At 47.9% G+C, this 20,687-nt stretch overlaps 1 protein-coding gene across 5 annotated transcripts in view; it reads left to right on the top strand.

Moving 5' to 3' along the window:
- Window positions 1-20,687, top strand: part of SAMD11 (sterile alpha motif domain containing 11) — a 159,787-nt gene that overhangs the window by 66,930 nt on the left and 72,170 nt on the right. For all 5 annotated transcript variants that reach the window (XM_053400823.1, XM_053400822.1, XM_053400820.1 and 2 more), the window contains one exon: window positions 14,657-14,781. In XM_053400823.1, the coding sequence (XP_053256798.1) occupies window positions 14,657-14,781 (125 nt within the window). The remainder of the gene's footprint in view (window positions 1-14,656; window positions 14,782-20,687) is intronic.

Raw genomic sequence — 20,687 nt, 5'->3', positions numbered from 1 at the left:
CACCCCTGGCTTAGAGGATCTCTAACAAGGTTTTGTTTAGCAGTCACACCAAACTACAATTCCCAGGAATTGGGGGGGCAGTGGTATGGGAGGTCATGACACTTTGACTAGTATATAACTGGTATACATTAGCAGTGCAGGCATGTTCTTTCCCCACCCCCTTTTCTATTTCTCTCTCTTTGTTTTGCTTTTAAAAGTGGAACATTGGGCTGCCCTTGGGATGACCCACTTTAGGCCAGCTTTGCAATGCCCACTGAACTTCTGCTGTATGTTGTCAAGCCTTTTTTGGCCTCACCATTGCCCCACTTGAACCAAGAGTGTCCTGCAGAAATGCACCTGGTGCTGTTCCACGCTTGCATATTCCATGGGGAGAAGAGGCAGGGCAGCCAGGCCGTTTTGCAAGGGGACGTCATTTACCAACTGCAAGCCACCTCTTTTGAGGGAACCCTCGATCGCTTCCCCCAGCTTGAAGTCCGCTGGGGTGCCTCTTCGTTCTGCGCGCCCCTGATGTCGCCCTGTCAGCGAGTCTTTGTATTAATAGCCACATTGCGCTGTGGTCAGGGGATGATCGATAACACAGGTGCTTGATGGATGTTGAGAGGGAAGATTTATAGGTGCTGGTAGCGGTCGAGGCGGGCAAGCCAATGGAGATAGACAGCAGGGGGCAGCGGGGGAGGCGGAGAGTCCTTCAGAACTCTGGCAAGGAGCAGACACTGCAGAGATGTGTATCTGCAGTAAAAAAGGCCTCTTGTTCCTTTAAACAAAGTTGCTATTTACGCTTGGACCTTCCTCTTGGACCAACTTGCACTGGGCCCTCTCTAAAAACCACAGCAGGTGCTGCAACCTTCCAACAGTTTGACTTCACTCCCGAAGGAGCACTCGTCCATTGTCTCCCGAGACGGACAGGTGCCACAACGTGTGACTCCCAGCAGCGGGTATTCAGAAGTCTACTGCCTCCAACGGTGGAGGTAGAAGCCAGCTGTTGTAACTAGCAGCCACCGATAGCCCTACTCTTCATGAATTTATCTCATCGCCTTTTAAACCCATCCGATGGAATAAGATGAATCTAAGAAGAGCCTGGGACGTGGGTGGCGCTGTGGGTTAAACCACAGAGCCTAGGACTTGCCGATCAGAAGGTCGGCGGTTCGAATCCCTGCGACGGGGTGAGCTCTGGTTGCTCGGTCCCTGCTCCTGCCAACCTAGCAGTTCGAAAGCATTTCAAAGTGCAAGTAGATAAATAGGTACTGCTCCGGCGGGAAGGTAAACAGTGTTTCTGTGCACTGCTCTGGTTCGCCAGAAGTGGCTTAGTCATGCTGGCCACATCACCCGGAAGCTGTATGCCGGCTCCCTCGACCAGTAAAGCCTTTTACCTTTTAAGAAGAGCCTGACTGCTGGATCACCTAGTCCAGCATCCTGCTCTTACTCTCCCCACTTTTGCTTCCCGGCAACGGGCACATGGAGGCATACTGCTTCTGACACTGGAAGTAGAGCATAGCCATTGTGGCTAGTAGCCATTGATAGCATTTTCTTGCATAGATTTGCCTGTCCTCTTTTAAAGCCGTCCAAGCTGGTGGCCATTGCTGCCTCCTGCGGGAGTGAGTGCTATAGTTTAGCTAGGCACTTGCTGTCTGAACAGAAGAGAAGCTCACGATGTGCTTAATCCCAAAGCCTAGGAGAGCTGAAAAGGGCCCTTTTACAGCCTCCCTAGCTTGACATTAGAATAAGTTGGAAAGAGGCAGGCAGGCGGGAGGTGCTCTTTAGATCTGGTGGGCTGCATAGCCCTGTTCACTTTAACGTTGGCTTGCCCAAGGCTGATCTGAGCATCTCGGATGAAAACCACCCCGCGGCTTCCCGGCAGGCTGCGATGCCCCTCTGTTCAATACCGGAGTGCTGTTGAGCTCTGCAGCGGCACATTCGCTCCTTCCCTGTCTCGCTGCCCTCGCTGCTCGCTGATTAGACACTCGATTGCAAGGCTTGAGAGCCTTGACCCAAATCCTTGCGTTGCTCATCTTCAGGTTTTTATCCTCTCGGGGCTGTTCTGCCCGCCATCGACCGGCGAAGAAAGGTATTGGCCATGCGGCGAGCGATTAGGGAGGTTTTGTCGTGCTGTGCGCAAGGCGATAAGTGGGAAACGGGGGGTGGGGGGGTTGTCTCAGATCAAGTTGAGCTGTCAGCTTCTCTCAGATCACCGTCCTTTCTTTCGGCTGACTCAGAGGTCCTGGTCTTACCGAACGGGGAGTTTTGGAGAGGGCTGACCTTGCTGGCTGGCTCAAGGCCTTTCCCGCCTGCAGGCTGGTCTGTGCAAAGCCAAGGATATCTGGGGGAAGCCTCTTACTGCGAATCATCCCTTGCACCGCAGCCAGAGGGTGTTAATCCTTTTGGTTGTACGAGAATGTGAGGCTGTTAGAATAGGGGTGGCCATGGCCATGATGACTGTGCTCTGGAGGGTGAGGGCTCTTGTGCTCAGGTCCTGCTTCCAGGCTTCTGGTGAGCATCTGGTTGGCTGCTGCGAGAACCAGATGCTGGACTGGATGGGCCATTGCCTGCATCTAGCAAGCTCTTCTATTATTATTATTATTATTATTATTATTATTATTATTATTATTATTACCCTGCCCATCTGGCTGGGTTTCCCCAGCCACTCTGGGCGGCTTCCAACAGAATACAGTGGTACCTCAGGTTACATACGCTTCAGGTTACAGACTCCGCTAACCCAGAAATAGTGCTTCAGGTTAAGAACTTTGGTTCAGGATGAGAACAGAAATCGTGCTCCGGCGGCGCGGCGGCAGCAAGAGGCCCCATTAGCTAAAGTGGTGCTTCAGGTTAAGAACAGTTTCAGGTTAAGAACGGACCTCCAGAACGAATTAAGTTCTTAACCCGAGGTACCACTGTATTAAAATACAATAGTCTATTAAACATTAAAAGCTTCCCTAAACAGGGCTGCCGTCAGATGTCTTCTAAAAGTCTGGTAGTTGTTTTTCTGTTTGAAATCTGGTGGGAGGGTGTTCCACAGGGTGGGTGCCGCTACTGAGAAGGCCCTCTGCCTGGTTCCCTGTAACATGGCTTCTCGCAGCGAGGGAACCGCTCTTTTTCAGTGCGACAGTCGCATTCCCTTCCAGGCAACTTTTCGGGGACCGCATACTTTTTCATTCAACTTTCCTCCAAGGAGCTCAAGGTAGCATATCCTTTCCCATGAAATAGGATAGGCTGGGTGACTCTGGCTGCCCAAGGTCACTCCCATCCGTTTCATCGCTGATTGGGGATTTGAACCCTGGTCTGCACCACACATGAGTGGGCAGGGCCAGAGGCGGACGTGGGCAGACATTAATGTTAATTTGCCCAATGTTGCCCCAGGGCATTCCTTATAGGTAAGCTGCCCTCCTACTACTGGAAGGGTCCTCTGGATCCTTTTGACCAGCGGTTCTCAACCTGTGGGTCCCCAGATGTTGTTGGACTACAACTCCCATCATCCCTGAGCTCTGGCCTTGCTAGCTAGGGGTGATGGGATTTGTAGTTCAACATCTGGGGACCCACAGGTTGCGAAAGGCTGCTTTTGACTCCTCCCCTGGGTGGGAGGCAGAGGGTGGGGAGTCATCTCTCTCTCCAGACCAACCCTGCCTGCTGTCCTTTAGTCTTTCTTCTCTGAAGTGGTAAATTCTTTCCCATCTGTAGCCTTGATTTGTGAGTTCAGTAGTCTTTTTCCACCTTTGCTTTCCCCCCCATTTGGGACCTTATGAGTTAAAGTTACTACTAGATTTATTACCTTACCTTCACCAGCAGGTCCCAGGGCAGGTTACAGCAATTTAAACTTCAGAATTAAAAACAGATAAAACATATTACAGTTACAGGAATAGGGGTGGGACCTGAAAATCTCCTTTCTTGGGGTCATTAGCATTTCACCCTCAGTTCTTTCCCTCAGACTTTCCCCTGTCCCCCGCCCCCCGCCCCCTTAGCTGCTTTGTCCATTTGGGCCTCCATATTCTTGCTTCTTCATCTGCGCTGTTACTTTTCGCTTTTGAGGGAGGCAGAAAAGTTTAGATTTCACGGACTGAGCATGAGGGAATCAGTCGTTGGCGGCTTGGTGAGTCTAAAGCTCGAGTTTGGCACACTCCACATCTCTGGGTTGCCATTTTCTGCCCTTGTGGTAGAATCATTGGCATTGGGCCTAACAGCACTTTGGTGCCATGTTGTCTCACAAATGCCTGTGCCCTGTGGGGTTGCGGTTACCAAGCTCCCCCACCCCACATCTTCATTGTTCGATCTCCACTGCCTTTCCACTGTCATCACACCTGTCTACCTCATCCAGGCAGCTCTTTTTATTGGGGTCATGCAGCACGGGTGGTTGACTGTTCCTCAGCCATTTTCCTGTATTTCTGCTTAATGTGCAGGGATGCTGCATTCTAATTAATTGCATTTATATACAGTGGAACCTTGGGTTATGTACCGTCCTCCTTACGAACGCTTCAGATAATGAGCTCTGCTAACCCAGAAGTAGATGCTCCTGGTTGTGAAATTTGCCCTGGGATCCGAGCAGAAGTTGCGCGATGGCGGTAGTGGGAGGCCCCATTAGCAAAAGCACTGCTCATGTTAAGAACAGTTTCGGGTTAAGAACGGATCTCCGGAACAAATTAAGTGCATAACCGGAGGTACCACCTTTTCCTTCAAGGAGCTTGAGGTAGTGTACATGGTTTTTCCCTCCCAATGTTATCTTCACAACAACCCTGTGATATAGGCTAGGCTGAGAGGCAGTGACTGGGCCCTAGGTCATCCAGTCAGCTTTATGGCTGAGTGGGGATTTGAACCCTGGTATCCCAAGTCATAGTCCGATACTCTAACCACTACGCCACACAATATACTTTTGTTCCTCAGTACTTCCTCCGTCTGCCACAACCACTTGCCTCAGGAGGAGGGAGATGTGTGTCTGATGCCCATAATGCCATGTCTGATGGGTCCAGGCAACCTTTTCTGTCTCCCAGAAGGGATGAGTACTCAATTTTCTGTGGCTTATCCAGAGGGAATTTCCCAAGTTCACATCCTGGACTGAAGACCCAGATCAGAGTGTTGCTCTTGAAGAGCTTGGATAAGTTTTGCTTTTAAAGGTTTTTTTCCAATATTCACCCAAGTATCCACACCCAGACCCACACACCCCAACCTGGTCAAACTGTCCTTGAGATCTTTCATATATCTCACAGGTTAGGCGCCAGCTTCTGTTAAATAAGGTTGTTCAGGCAGCGTCGTCGTGCTGCAACAGTATTTATAGAGCAGGCTGGGGTTCCCTTTTTAATGGCATCCATAAAAAGATCATTATTTTTCTTCTGGCGCAGGCTCTGGCTGATTTACACGCCTACCCCGTCCCTTGGTGTTCGCTCTCGTTTAGGCAGCTCTGACTGATACATCGCTCCTGTTTCGCTCGTTCTTAAATAACATAGACGCCTCGCAAAGCGTGACACCATCGGGGACCCACCCCCACCCCCTTTTTCTTCTTGAAACTTTGGCAACAAGATCCTTTTTTTGTTTGCAAAGAAGTTGCCTTTTGGTACTCGAATAGAGTTGAGTGCAGAAATTCCTGGGCCGTAAATGATGTTGAGACCCTGCCCCCTCCCCGCTGATGCCTGACAGGAAAAGAAACATGAAATGATGCCTTATCCTGAGTCAGAATTGTTGGTCCATCTAGCTCAGTATTGCACACACTGACTGGCAGCAGCTCTCCAGGGCTTCAGGTAGGAGTCTTCATTCCCAGCCCTACCTGGAGATGCCACAGCTGCCGTACATGCAAACGGAGTTACACCACAAAGTGTCACATTGAAAAACTTCACCTCCTAAGTGTAAGGCAAAGGAGATGATGATGCATCGCCTCCTCCCGTTCCATGTACGAAACTGACTGGCCGGCCATTGAGTTTTACTTCAATACTGGCAATGGGGCTGTTCGTTCCCCCCCCTCCTGAAGGCAGCAGGCCTGCTTCAAAACAAGCAAAACATTTTTGTATTACTTTTATAAACGTAAAAGAACAAAGAGAAATCATAACAAAGAGAGAAAATGTTCCACAGGGAGTTACAATCACATCTCATGGATGTATTCAAATTTCATTCATCAGTGCTGAAAATATTTTGAGATTTCCCCCAAAGTATTTAGTCACAATTAGCCATGTGTGGCTTGGGCTGGGGCGCTTCAGTCATTTTCGTCTCCAGAGACAAGCGTAAGGAAGGTTTGCCATGTGTCCTGAAATTTGTTGACTCCAGATCCTGTTCTTAGGGCTCTGAGCTTATGGATTGGCTTCTTCATTCAAGTCACATTCCAGACTTCTTGATAAAGCAGCAGGCTTGCTGATGGGAGTAGAGAACAGGGTAGACAGGGGCATACACAGCACCGCCCTCCAATACTTCACTTCCGCCTGAGGCATCTGCCTCACGCCGTTCCAGCTCCAAGTCTTCTGCCAGGCACGCAGTTCCTGCAAGCTTTTTGATAATGCTGTGTCACTGGGACGACAAGCTCATGATATAATAACCTGCTAAAGCATGCCGTGTGATCTAGTTTGATTTGATGGTTTTGATTTGCAGCCGAGGCTTGAAAAGCCCAATCAGTCCTGTTATCTGGGCCAGCTGCAACACTCCAGGAGGCTGGTATGAATGGGAACTCTGTTGCTGTTAGATGAATTAACGAAAAGCTGGACAGTAAAACGGGGGGGGGGGTGTCTGTTAAAACTGCCTTTCTTTTTCGCGGGATTCCCACTTACTTCATGCTGGCATTCAAAATGGGAACATTTCTTGCATTGCAGAATAAACTGCATTTCTCATTAAAAGCATGGAACTTTCCATTCAGTCAGCGAAAGGGAGTGAAGGGTTGTGGCTGTGTAGTTAGGACCCCTGCTTTGCATGCAGAAGGTCCCAGATTCAATCCCCGGCATCTCCGATAGGACTTTGCCACCTGAAACCCTGAAGTGTTGCTGCTAGTTAAGGTAGACAGTACTGAGCTCGATGGACCCAAAGGTCTGATTCAGTATAAAGGCAGACTCCTATGTTAAAGCTCTGTGAGCTGTATACGTTGAACCTATGCAGTCAGAAACACGATGGGAGCTGCTGTGGTTATATCCTGCACTTCAAAATAATACAACTGCACAGGGCAGTGAAGGACTGACATTTCTTGGGCGTTTGTGGGTCTGTTCCCCTTGATGGGGTGAGCTCCCATTGCTAGGTCCCAGCTCCTGCCAACCTAGCAGTTCAAAAGCACGTCAAAGTGCAAGTAGACAAATAGGCACCACTCCAGCGGGAAAGTAAACAGCATTTCCGTGCCCTGCTCTGGTTCGCAGGAAGCGGCTTAGTCATGCTGGCCACATGACCCAGAAGCCGGCTCCCTCGGCCAGTAAAGCGAGATGAGCACCGTAACCACAGAGTCGTCCACAAATGGACCTAACGGTCAAGGGTCCCTTTAACTTTACCTTTTCTGTTAAGGGGAGAGCCTTTCATTATGTCGGTCAGGGGTGGGGAACCTCTGGTCCTCCAGATGTGCAGACTCCAATCCCCATCTGCCCCAGCCAGCATGGCCAATGGTCAGGGATGCTGGGAGCTGAAGCCTGGCATCATCTGAAGGGTCACGAGTTGCTGGACTCCAGCTCCAGAACCGTAGCTATGGGGAGCTAGCTGCGTGTTTTGCGCCAGGTGAAGCCTCCGGGGGGGTGCCATTGAGTTCTCCCAGCCTGTGTGTGTGTATGCGTGCCAGTGGTGCCAAACTGGGTCTGTCCCTGACCACTTACCATGCTGACTGGGGCTGAAGGGAGTTGGAGTACAGCAATGTCAGGAGATGCAAGTTTCCCCATCCACACCAAACGGGTAATATTGAAAGTGGCCAGGTGGAAGCGCCTTTCCCTGCAGCTTTTGCCCGGTGGGTGCACAGGCAGATACCTCCGTCCATTTCCTTAATGTCTTTGTGGTTCTTCAGCTCTGTCTGTGCTGCTGCCGTCATGGCCCCAACACGGCTCCTTGCTTTGCATATTGGATTTTATTTTATATGTTAAGGAAGGGCAGAGGGTCGGGACAGGTTTATGGCGACTATATTGATCAGGGAAATTTAATACGATCTCTGCAGCGGAGGAAGGATCGTTAAGAGATGGCAAGATGAGTAAAACTTTTTTCTTTTTTAAAAAAGGAATGGCTTTCCATTGTATTTCATATCTCGTTATCTTTCTGGGTCTCCTTTCGTTCCACCCCCTCCCCTCCCCAAATAAATATCCAGTGAGTGTTAGTGACTGTTTTGGGGGCACGTAGCTAGGATCAAGCTGTTCGATGCGATGGTGCATTGTCACTAGAGATGGGCAAATCTGTCAGTTTCTCTCTGTTTCCCATTTTTGCAATCTTGAATTCCTCTTTCATCCCCAGTTTGCTGTTGTAATTAATTAAGTCATCGCGAAAATTCATCAGTATTTATGCCATTTTTCCTAAGAACATGCATTTTTTTGCAAAGCAGGTTCACCTAAAATAACATGTTTTTGCATGTTGTTTTCATCAATACCTGTGTTTGTATGCACACTTTATCCCACTTTATATGCCTTTATGTACATGCTATGTAGCTGGAGAAGTGCAATGCAAAATTCGGCGGAAGTGCAAATTTCAAAGGATGGTTGTGTTTTCAGTTCTCATGTTGTTTTGAAAAGTACAAATCCAGTTGAATCGCCTATAAATGTAAACCAAATAGATTTTTGTCCTCTCCCACCCCACCCCACCCTCCATACCCCCCAGCTCTAGATTCACTCCCCAGCTGGAACCAAACTCCCCAATTCCAGTTTCAAAGGTCTGTTGCAGGCTTGAATTGGGATTCTGTTCCTGACACAGGTTTCGGGTTCCCTGTCCCTCATTTGTATTCTTAGCTTTCCCCCTCCCAGCACCCCCCACTCACTACTGCTGTCTCCTTCCCTTCCCTTTTGACAGCCCATCACTATGACTGCTAACACTTCGACATCTTGCCAGACCCCACAGGCGCCTGGCAGCCTTGGCGCGAGAGACGCAAGGATCCTGACGCTGATTTATTTTTTGGTTAATTGCCTCGATCCATTAGCCTCTTCATCCTTCTCCCCATTAAAGACATGTCTGACTCCTAATGCCTGTAAGTGTGTAAGTGTGTGTGTGTGTGTGTGTGTGTGTGTTTGTGTGTGTTTGTGTGTGTGTGTTTACTATTGGATTACTTTCCTGCCCTTCAGTATAAGATCTCAGGGCAGATTAACACTGTAAAATGCAATGTTAATAACAAGGTGTGTGGTTTTTTAAAAAGAAATATCAGGGTGTGTGTACGTGTACACCTGCACATCTCACTAACATGGATAGGAAGCGAGTCAGATCATTTGGTCCCTCTAGCGCAATGTAGTCTACACTGACTGGCAGCAATTTCCCAGGGTTTCAGACAGGGAGTCTCTCCCAGCCCTACCAGGATATACCATTTGGGATTGAATTTGGAACCTCCAATTCTTAATTTATTAGGAATATAGGAAGCTTATGCTGGTTCAGGCCATTGGTCCATCTAATTCCATATTGTCTACATTGACTGACAGCAGCTGCCCAGGATTTCAGGCACTGAAGTAATACCTTCTTGCATAAGTTTGGTGTACACGAACATGCCGACACCAATGCACCTATATATGCGTTAAGATTTCCAGAAATTTCAAAGCAGGCAAACTTTCTGTTAGAATCCAGCTTCCATCAGTCGAGAGCCAGTCATGCATAATATGGGTGTTTGAGGTTCTTAAATTTTCTTCATTTTATTGGTATGAGAAATAGAGTGAGCGGGATAGGGGGAGCACTAACTCTCTGGAGAGTCAGCAAAACAGCACAAACACCTGGCTATGTTCATCCTTCCAGTGTGGTTGGCTGAGGTTATCTTTCTGCCCAGAGTTCATCTCACATGTATATCTCCTCTCGAGCTCCATTTCCTGTAAGCTTCAGAGCTATCCTGTTGCCGTTGGTGAATCATTATATTGCCATTACAGAGGATGGATTAGGATAGTTGGCCTTTTGAGAGAAGGCAAGCGGACTATTAGCCCCATTACGTGCAGACAATAGATTAATCTGGGGATGGTTGGGCGGAGACATTAACAATTGCATTTGTTTGTTATGGGCTGAATTGCAGCATTTTTCTCTCTTTTTGGTAGCCACAGTCGCTTGCAAAACATCTTGGCATGTTTGAATGTCACCCAAGGTTAACCTGAAATAGTCTGTGAAGCAAGAGCCCCAATCAGGCTGGGATGGAGGCTATTAGTTTAAGCAGCAGCTTTTAAAAGAGAGATAGGGAACCGGTGGTCCTCAAGATGTTGCTGCATTCTCAGCATCCCTGGCCATTGGCCATGCTGGCTAGAGCTGATGGAAGTTATTGTTGTTTTATTTTCTTGCTCATCAAGATAGCTGAAAGTGCCTTACAAGCACAATAGCAATACTAAAACCAATGAGAACAAATACAATTAATACTTTTTAAAAGTCCTAAAAAGTGCACAGATCTATACAACTAAAAGACAAGTCTAGCAGATTCTGCCCCACCAAAAGAAGCTGCAAATACTTTGATCCTTCAAACTAAGGGCCAAAAGCCCAGGTAAAAAGGAAAGCTTTTGCCTGGCACCTAGAGCTAGAGAAAGAAGGCACCAGGCGAGTCTCACTGGGGAGAGCATTCCACAAGCAGGGGGCCACCACTGAAAAGGCCTGTTCTTGTGTTGCCACCTTCCGGACCTTGAAGGAGGAACATAGAGAAGGGCATCAGTTGACAATTGCAGGGCCCTGGCTCTTAAACAGAGGTGGGTGGAGGTTTACTGTGAACTGAGGAATATGGAGCAGGTGTTCTGGGATCCTCTGCTTCTCCCGAGTCTTGGTCCCTGACACATTTTGCTTCTCTGGCCCTGCCCTGTGGGGAGACAGAGCATGGCCATTAAGGCTAGTAGCCATTGGAAGCCTTATCCTCCATGAATTTGCCCAGTCCTCTTTTAAACCTTTTGTCAGCTAAGCCATGGTTTGGCTTAATGTGTTGTCCAGTCAGAGGATTGTGGTTTGTCTTACTCCAGGCAAAGCATAAGCCTGGGTGTGCACAACCACTAAGCCAAACCAAGGCTTCACTCACAGCAACATAGGAGCAGGAGAGAAGCAGAGAAGCCACAGTCTTCTCTCTGGGAGCCTGCATGCTTTAACCTTTAACTTCCAATGCATCTACTCTTGAGTAGGACTAGTATTGGATACGACCATAACTTGGCCCAGCGTTACGTGCAACCTGAGTCAAAGGGTCTGTTTCAGGGAGATGAAATGGAATGGCATCTCTTGGGAAAGGGCATTGCTGGCTAGCTGGCTGCAACTCTCAGTTGCAACACTCCCCACTGCAGCATTTTGTTGCCGCTTCCACTTTTCTCACCCATTCCTGACTTAATACGTGAAGCGGCCATTACTTATCAGTAAAAACTGTTAAGATAGGGGACATACTTTGATTTGCTTGTCTGTGAGAAAGGGGGAGATTGGATGTTCCTTCTGTATTTTGCCCTCCCTTTTCTCCTCCGCGCTGTCAACGCTGAAAACCTTCTAAAGCATTAATTAGCAAAAAGGCGGGGTGGAGGGAGGAAAAACTTGGTCAAATTGAAAATGGTTACGGCAACTTCAGTCCTTCAGGAGATTATCTGTCTCCTCTTCAACCTCTCAGGAGATCCCTATCTCTCTCTTAGGCCTCCTTTTCTAATCCGTTTTTAAAATATATATATATATATAAAATACGCTGCTGGAAGGGATCAGACGACTAATCTGATTTCGTATGTGCGTATTTGGGGGAGGGCAGGCGGGCATGGGAGAGCTGGCTGTGTTTTAGAAAAAAGAAAGAAAATCAGTGCATATCGGAAGGAAGTCTTCTTTTTAGGAGAGAAGCATCTGTGCCTCCCCCCCCAGGCTGTCCCCAGCTCAGAGGTTCTTGCATTATGCTGGTAGGCGGTTTTCAGACTTTCTTGCTTACATATTAAGCTGCTTTATGCCCGCTCAGAGTTCACTAGCGCATTTCAGCCAAGCAAAAATGTTCAAGAAGGTTGTGAAGTAGGTCCAATGAGGTACATGCCCTGGGGGAGAGGATATATCTCAAGGGCTAGATGGAGAGGCTTGCAGGACTGCATTTGTCTCAGAGGCTGGTCGTCACCCATCCCTGGTCTATAGGAACTGTTCAACATGTGATGAAATTGTTCCTGGCCTGTTTCCACACAGGGGTGTGGGGAGAGTGACATGATCGGATGTCTGTGTGTGTTAGGGGATAGCAATCCCTGAGTTAGCCTCTCGAGAAAACTTAGTTGGGAGTCTTCAAACTGACAATCTAGTATTCTTTGAGCAGAGACTGAGGTCACATTCACACCATGCATTTAAAGCGTTATGGTTCCACTTTCAAGACGGCTTCCAGGAATTATTAGAGCTGTAGCTTGTTAAAGATGCTGAGAGTTATTTGGAGCTTATTACCCACTTCCCAGATTTGCATTTGGTTGAACCATTTTCAGAATGGTTTAACAATCAATCCCTCTTCCAAGGGATTTCTGGGAATTGGAGCTCTGTGAGGGGAAATAGGGCTCCCCCTTTTTATTTATTTCATAAAATTTATATACCGCTTTATTGGAGGGGAAAACCTCAAAGTGATTAACTGTTTTTTATTGATAATTTCATTGTTTCATTCTTTTTGTAAACTGCTTTGAGGGGTTATTTTATGACCAAGTAGAATATAAATTTACGTAAATCTTTAGGAACTTCATTTTGCTGCCTGTATAAACCAGGCTATGGAACATTGCACTGACCTAACATGCCATTCTGTGGTCATTGCACATAAGAAGGGGGGGGGAACAGCTGCACAGACTTGCACCCTAGACTGCTGTGATGATGGGGTTATAAGCCAATTAAACCCACTGTCATGTCCACCATGTCAGGCCTCTTTCCTCACCCCACCCCTGGTCAGCCCAGCCTCCTTTTCCTGTTGTGCTGACGGCAGCTTTTATCTGTCCTTTGTCCCTGACGTCCGGAGTTATTGATTTGCACGATTAAGAGGAACCGATAATCGCCTCAAATTAATCCTCTAAACTCCTTTGGAAATATTTTGCATAATGCTTCTTGAAGGTGGTATCTAGGCCTTGAAATTGCTTGCCGTGGTGTCGGCAGGAGCCAGGGCGGCAGGGGAGAGGAGATATGGATTGGGCGGTATGATTTAAATGGCCAGTGGTGAAAACCAGCTTCTTCTTCACACGTAAATGGTAACTTGGGTGGCTGCATCGAGACGATTCCACCTTGAAGGAACAGGGTAGCCCTTTAGGATTGCAGCTAACATCGCTTGAAGACTCCTGTTAAGGTCAGGTTTGGTAGAGAGAGCAGTTCTGCAAGGGGTTGGGGCAAAAGAGGACAGATAGCACAAACCCCCGCCACTGTCTGAAAATCTGGAGCCAGACGCCCATCGACAGCACCTGCCTCTAATGACTTTTCTGTCATAAACTTTATCTGATTAAGCAGAGCGCTGGACTGGAGATTAGCGCCCCTTCTCCCCCTCCCTTTTCCTCCCACACTCTGGACGGGCTCATGGGAGCAGCTCCGCAGCATTGCTGGTCCAAGCTGGGGAGGCATTCAGCCTCAAGGAGGGCTATTTAAAGAGGGACAATTGCTAGGTAATTTGGCAGATAACTCTTGGTCCCCTCACCCCAGCACTCACTGGTTAGGGTGGTCTCCGTGGAGCCAATGTGTGGGCGGTCATGTGCGGCGTCTTGCCGATGCACAGAGTAAGGCCGCTGGCTGTGTGAGTATGAACCTTCTTGGGAATTGCCTTTGCCTTAATTCTTTAATGTTGTGGGATGTTTTTGCTCCTCTGTAGTCCTTGTAGCATGTCAGGGAGAAGAGAAATTTGTGGAGGGCTTTGCCTGAATTATTTAATGTTGTGGAATGTTTTCATATCTCTGTCGGAACATGAAGTGCAGAAGAGAAATCCATGGGCATTAGGTCTACTGAAGGTTGTTAGTTGTGATGGAGTCTCTGCATCCTGATCTCAAATAGATCAGCAAATTCCACAGGTGTGGGGCCACCAACAAAAGAGCCCTGTCCTCTATGCCCACCAACCTGATAGGGAACCAGGTGCTCTTCTTTTGAACTTCATTTACAGGTAGCAGAAAGGACAACACAAGAAGATCACTATTTAAGGGGAAAAGGAAACTCGCAGAATGCAGTTCTTAGCGCCTTGCTTTTTATTTTCTGATGTATTCTGCAACATGTTCTTGATGCAAGGATAGTGCATTAGTGGCAAATTTATTCTCCTTTATTAGTTGTTCTGTGATGCTTCCACCAACACTACCATATTATTGCTGTCTGGAGGGGCTGTGGTGCAACAAAAGAGCGACCAAAACGAACCAGATCATGTGCAGTATTTCAACAGGATGTTACAAAATCTGCACTGCCTGGAAGTAGAGCAGTATGACCACCCCCCAAAAAATTGTAGGCATAAACAGTAGCAAAAGCAAGATTGCATGTGACTACCTCGATAGCACCATGAGCACAAATGACCCCAAATGCACATTCGGAGGAGGTCTTTGGGTATCATAGGGTTGGCTTGTGGGGGGAGGGCAGTTAGGGTAAAAGAGCCTCAGGAGAAGCTTGCTAGCAATTGGCTGTGTAAGTGAAACCCTTCTTCTCCCTTCCACAGCCGGGACAACGAACTCACCTCCTTCATCTCCAACCTCCACCAGAGTCGCCAGCTCGTTATGCCAGAGACCCAGAGCCGGTGCGAATTCAAGAGAAGCAGCTTGGATGTTGGCTTGGGGGCAGCAGGTAAGCTTCCTGGCTCACCTCTTCTTCTCCCTCCTTGCCCCTGTGCCTTGTCCCCACCCCCAAATGCTTGGCTGCTGCCCCAGACCTGGGAAGGTGACTTTTTGTTTTGACCCTCACCTGGGCCATTCTGAGCCTCTCCTTGGTGTTTATCCTGTGATGTGGAGGCCTGTGTGTTCAGAGCATGCTCCGCCAGAGAAGCGAAGAGGCCTGCGGGCGGGGAAGGGGGTGGGTAAGCACGCAGTGAAGCAGAAAGAGACCTTGGTTGGGTTTGTAATTGCATTAATCAGAAGCTTGTCGCGCGGTGCCTCCATCTCCGCCGGCCCCCTTGCTTGAGTGGCTGCCTCGACTTTATGCTGCGGTCTGACCTTTTTTGGGGTTTAGCAGGCTCCGGCTTGTCTTCTGCTGAAAGAGAGGGAGAGGGAGAGAATGAAAGACAGGTCGGTTGTATCTTCTGCTGATCCTTCCTCTCATTGACAGCGTTGGTGGGAAAGAGATGGGCTGGCTTTTGAAAGGGCGATGGTGCATAAATCAACAAGTGAGGCTATTGGATGGATGGCGGCTCTGTTGTGAGCCTTTATTTATTTTTGTGAGCAGCCGGTGAAGGAAGGGGCTGTAGCTCACAGCAGTGCGTCTGCCTTGCCAGTCAGAAGGTCCCTGGTTCAATCCCCAGCATCTGCAGGTAGGGCTGGGAACGCCCCCCTGTCTAAAACCCCACAAAGCTGCTGCTGTTCGGTGTAGACAATACTGAGCTGGATGGACCCAGAGGTCTGACTCAGGATAAGGCAGCTTGCTGTGTTCTTAGGAACTGGTTGCTCAGAACATAACTAGGCCTTGAAGATAGGGGAAGGGAACCATTGAGGTAACTGCTAAGGATCCAGAGAGGCAGGGAAACAGGGATGTGTGCTGGGGTCAGTCCAAGGCTGCAGCGATCTCCTAAATAACTTTATTTAGGACGTTTGTATTCCTTGTATTCTCAAGGAGCTGTGAGGGTGGTGTACATAGTCTGCCTCTTGTTGTATGTTCATAGCAAGCACTGTGAGGTTGGTTGAGCTGAGAAAGAGTGTTTAGGCCCTTAGAATGGAATCTGTGTGTACTCAGAAGTAAGGTTTGTAACCCTAAGTACAACTATATAGGTTCCCCAAGCTGCTGGAAGATTCAAGACAGAGCAAAGGAAGTACTTGTTCAAGCAGCACGAAGCTGTTTCCCACAAGAAGCAACAATGGCCAACTAGGATGGCTTTAAAAGAGGATTAGACAAATTCATGGAGGAGACAGGTATCAATGGCTGCTAACCCTGTTGGCTGTGTTTTATCTCCGCTGTTAGAGGCAGTGTGCTTCTGAATATCAGTTGCTGCAAACTGCAGAAGAGTTGGTATTACGTTAAGGTCTTGCTTGTGGGCTTTCCTTTGGCCTCTGTGGGAACAGGAGGCTGGACTAGACGAGCCCCCAGTCTGATCCAGCAAGGCTCCTCTTATGTTCTTAAATGGAAGCATAAATCTGGTGCTGTACCTTGTCTTTTCACAGAGGGGAGGTAGGTGTAACTTGGACTTCTGCCTAGCCAGCACATGTGAGAGGAGAGGCCTGGGGGGAGGGGGGGAGGGAAGCAGGTGCTGATAAAATCTAATTGCCCCATCGATTGCGCTCGGAGCTGCCGTGGGTTGCCGCTTAATGATTGAGATATTCTTAACTTGTTTGATGCAATGCTTAGCTAGACCCCGCTCTGCCCAGCCCACTGGGGACCGTAAGGTATTACAGGGATCTCTTAATCATGGAGCAGGGCTAGGCGTGCGCTCCCTGCCCAGCACCAAAAGATTTATTATAATTATCGCTGGGGCTTGGCTTTGCTCTCTCTGCAAGAATGCAGAGGTGAGATTGTGCTGTGTTAAGAAGGGGGATGGGGGGCTGCACTGTTAAACTCCTTCAAACATTGCCTCTCTGATGAAATCGGCTCAGGACAAGGCTAAATTAAACCACTGAGCATAACTGAGTAAAACATCCCAGCCTGTCTCTCAGCTAAGGATGTTGGAATCTATTTGTCTCAGTCTCTCATTTTTACAATCTTTAGTTCTCTACATTTCTGTGTCTGTTTCCATTTTAAAAAGGGGGGAGGGCACATTAAAATTCGTCAGCATTTGAGAGCCACTTTTGCCCAATATACACATTTTTGTATGCAATTTTTCCTAATATGGACACATTTTTTTCAAAGCTATTTTCCCCAATATAGTGTATTTTTGTGTGTTGGTTTCATGTTTTTTTAATTAATAGATTTTTATTGAATTTTCCAGAAAGAAACAAGTATAGTCAAACAATACAAACTAAATCACAGTTAATCAAGGCAACATTTTATGTGGGGGGAGAAGGGAAAGAGGGAAAATGGCTGGTGGTTCAGACCCCAACTGCTGTGCAGACATTCATGCAAATGCAACTACCGTATTTTTCGCTCTATAACACGCACCTGACCATAACACGCACGTAGTTTTTAGAGGAGGAAAACAAGAAAAAAAATATTCTAAACGAAACAGTGGATGTATGATTTTTGTGGTTCATGCTGTGGCCACAGACATGTGATCTGACGGTGAGTTTGGGGTAGCCCAATGCAAAAATCCTGAGGATCCATGTGGATCCGTGCTTTGTAACCACGTTTTAAGTGGGGAGGGAAGGAAAAGCACTCAAGGGACAAGGAGCATGCGTGGGGTGTGTGGAGAAGGATGCTGCTAATAATGCAGGAGGAGGTATAAGGGGAGAAGGCTCCTCTCCTCTCCCACTTTGCTCCTTTAAAACAAGCAGGCTCTGCTTCTCTCCCTCCTCCCCGGCTTAGAGAGCTGAAAAGCTTTGCTGCTATTTAGCAAGCTGAGTGGGGAGGAGAGAGGGACAGAGAGCACGGTTTAAAGCAGCCAACCAGACAGGAGCCGCTTACACCTGTGTAAGCGGCTCCTCTCCCGCTTTGCTGTTTCAAAGCGAGCCACGGAGGAGGGAAGGAAGGGGAACCATGGATCCTCTGCTCACGACTGCAGCAGATCCCCCCCCCCGCCACCCGTAGGCATTCGCTCCATAACACGCACAGACATTTCCCCTTACTTTCTAGGAGGAAAAAAGTGAGTGTTATGGTGCAAAAAATACGGTATGTAAGGAAGGAGTCCATATATCAGAGCACTTTCTTGTATTTACCTGCCAGCAGAGTCATATCCTCTGTCCAAAGTATGATTGGTGGTGGTGGGGAGTGACTTTATCTAGGCATTACCTTTTTAAATTACTATTACTATTAATTTCCATTTTCCCCACCATGCATAAAACAACATAACTCGCAACACAATCAACCACTTCACTTAAAAATATCAAATCAAATTATTACACATCACTCCAAAAAATATTTCCACATATTACAGTGAGATCTCGGGGGGTTATGAACTTTGCAATTTTCTTGACACATATCTAGGCATTTTTATGCACACTTCACCTTAGCGCATGCTCTCTCTTTTTTTAACTTATTACTTGGCTGGAGAACTGGCAGTGCAAAATTGGGAGTGGTGTGAATTTCAAGGAGTGGTTGTGTTTTGGTTCATGTATTGTTTTGGAAAGTTCAGATTGAGTAGATTCACCTTTAAAGTGCTATCTGAATCAAATTCTCTCCCCCCCTTCCCCAGATTCCCAGCCCAATTTTCCAGGGTTGTATCCAATTCTAGTCCTAACCTGGGTCCATTCATCTCAGTGGGTCTACTCTTGACTAAGCCCACATTGGACACAACCCCTTAGTATTTTAAGCCGCCACTGTACCACCTCTCCTCCTCCCTCTGAAGCAGAGCATGGCTTACAGAATAAGTGTTACGTAAAGCAAATAGCACTCGCTTTTGAGAACTGAGTGAATTGTCATATTATGTACTCGAGTGTACTTGAGTGCTCTTTAACTGTAAAGCACTGAATGGTTGCCACAGAGGACTCACTGGCGGCGGCTGCTACTCATGAGTCGTGCAGCAGTTCATAGGTCTTGCAAAGAGGAGCTGTGGCTTCAGGAGAGGGGGGTCACTTGCCTGCAGATCCCTGGGTGGGATATGTGGTAAAAACGATAACTGTAGCCGATCCTCAGCTGTTGCTTCACATCTTGCAAATGCTGCCCAGGTAGGGTTTTCTGCCCACAAAAAATAGTAATAGGATGAAGTCACCTGGTATAGCCCTACCTGCATTCAACAAAAGACTTCTGTCTATGTTGTAGCACAGGCATAGGCAAACCCGGCCCTCCAGATGTTTTGGGGACTACAACTCTCATCATCCCTGACCACTGGTCCTGTTAGCTAGGGATGATGGGAGTTGTAGTCCCAAAACATCTGGAGGGCCGAGTTGGCCTATGCCTGTTGTAGCAGGTGAATTTTTATACCACATAAGGCAGGAGTCTCCAACTTTTATTAGGCACATTCGGATTTTCGAGTGAGTGCTCTGGGTGCCACCCCTGCTGGCCTCCCTGGAAATTAGCCTACTGTACAAAGGTAATGTTGACATTCATTGCTCCACCCAACATTTGACTCTGGCTCTGCCCACCACTGTCATGTGGCCCCCTGGAAGGTTACCTAGAAGGGAATGTGGCCCTCGGACTGCAAAAAGCCCAGCCTTAGTCTATTTTGTGTATCTACAGTCTTGTTATTTTTATGTCTGCAGTCCATGGCTACTGACGTTGTCCCCTTCCCACAGTTCTGCAGCAAACGAATGCAAAAAAAGACCACTGATTTTTTTTAAAAAATGTAATTTGCTCTTAATTAATTCATTGCAGGATCTGTGCTCTTTCTCCCCCCACCCCCACCCCGCAGTGGCAGGATTTGCAATTGTTCTAATGGTTGAGCTGTACTGATTCCCCCCGCCACCGCTCCCCGGCTTCCCGCCACTCTTTGTGCCGCTGCACGCCCCCCCCAACAGATCAGATAAATGCGAAGCTGCCTACAAGGTGCTGCTCTCTTGCCACAAAGGGATCTTCTCTGTGTGCGAGAAGGGAGGATGATGGCATAAGGCCCTTTTTAATCTTAATTGAGAGCGACACACAAAGGGATGAGCGCAGGAGCCGGGGTCCGCCTGACAAAGGCATGGCGGCAAAGCTGGAGGTTTGCACATCAAACACAGACTTAGAGCCTCCCTGAGAAGCTTGCTGCGTGTCTGTAAACAAATCCAATCCTTTCTATCCAGTTTGGCTAATTCACTCTGCCAGGGCATGCAAAAGCGAAGATGGGCGGCTGGCGGAGGAGGAGGGGGTGGGAAGCTTATGAAGACAGCGCCTGTCAAAAGAAGGAGCTGATCGGCTTGCGTGTGTCCGCAGGGAATGCTCCAGCCCTGGGGTCTTTTAGTTTCTTCCTATGGCTGACTCAAAACTATTTGCTCTTTTTTCTTCTCACCGCCCTGCTGTCACCCCAAATGCTTTGGGTACCTCCCGAAAAACTGCCTTTGGTTTCCATTGTCTTTTTCAGAATTCCATGTTGAACTGGTTTTTTGTTTGCCTTGTTTTAAGTTGCCCTCACCCTTGATCGCTCTCAGTGATGTTATTCTGCAGCCTGATCTGGTTGGCTGTATAGCATCATGACATTGTCCCGATTCACTACGACTGCATCCACTCCCCATGTTTGAAGCGCTATGATACCGTTTTAACAGTAGTTGAGAATCCTGGGAAATGTTGTTTGATTAGGGTGCTGGCTTCACAGAGCTACAGTTCCCAGAGGTATAATAGTGCTTCAAATGTATGGCACGGATGTGACCTATGTTTCTGATTAGTATCTCAGCTTTCCTCCAAGGAGATCAGCACGTCCTACATGATTCTTGCCTCCCACATTTTCTCCTCAAAACCATCCTGTGAGCAGAATTATGGGAATACAGTGGTACCTCGGGTTAAGTACTTAATTCGTTCCGGAGGTCCGTTCTTAACCTGAAACT

This window comes from Podarcis raffonei, chromosome 8, assembly GCF_027172205.1.
Source record: "Podarcis raffonei isolate rPodRaf1 chromosome 8, rPodRaf1.pri, whole genome shotgun sequence".
Classification (NCBI taxonomy): Eukaryota; Metazoa; Chordata; class Lepidosauria; order Squamata; family Lacertidae; genus Podarcis; species Podarcis raffonei.
Note: the sequence above shows the minus strand (reverse complement) of the source record. Positions and strands in the feature narration are given on the sequence as shown.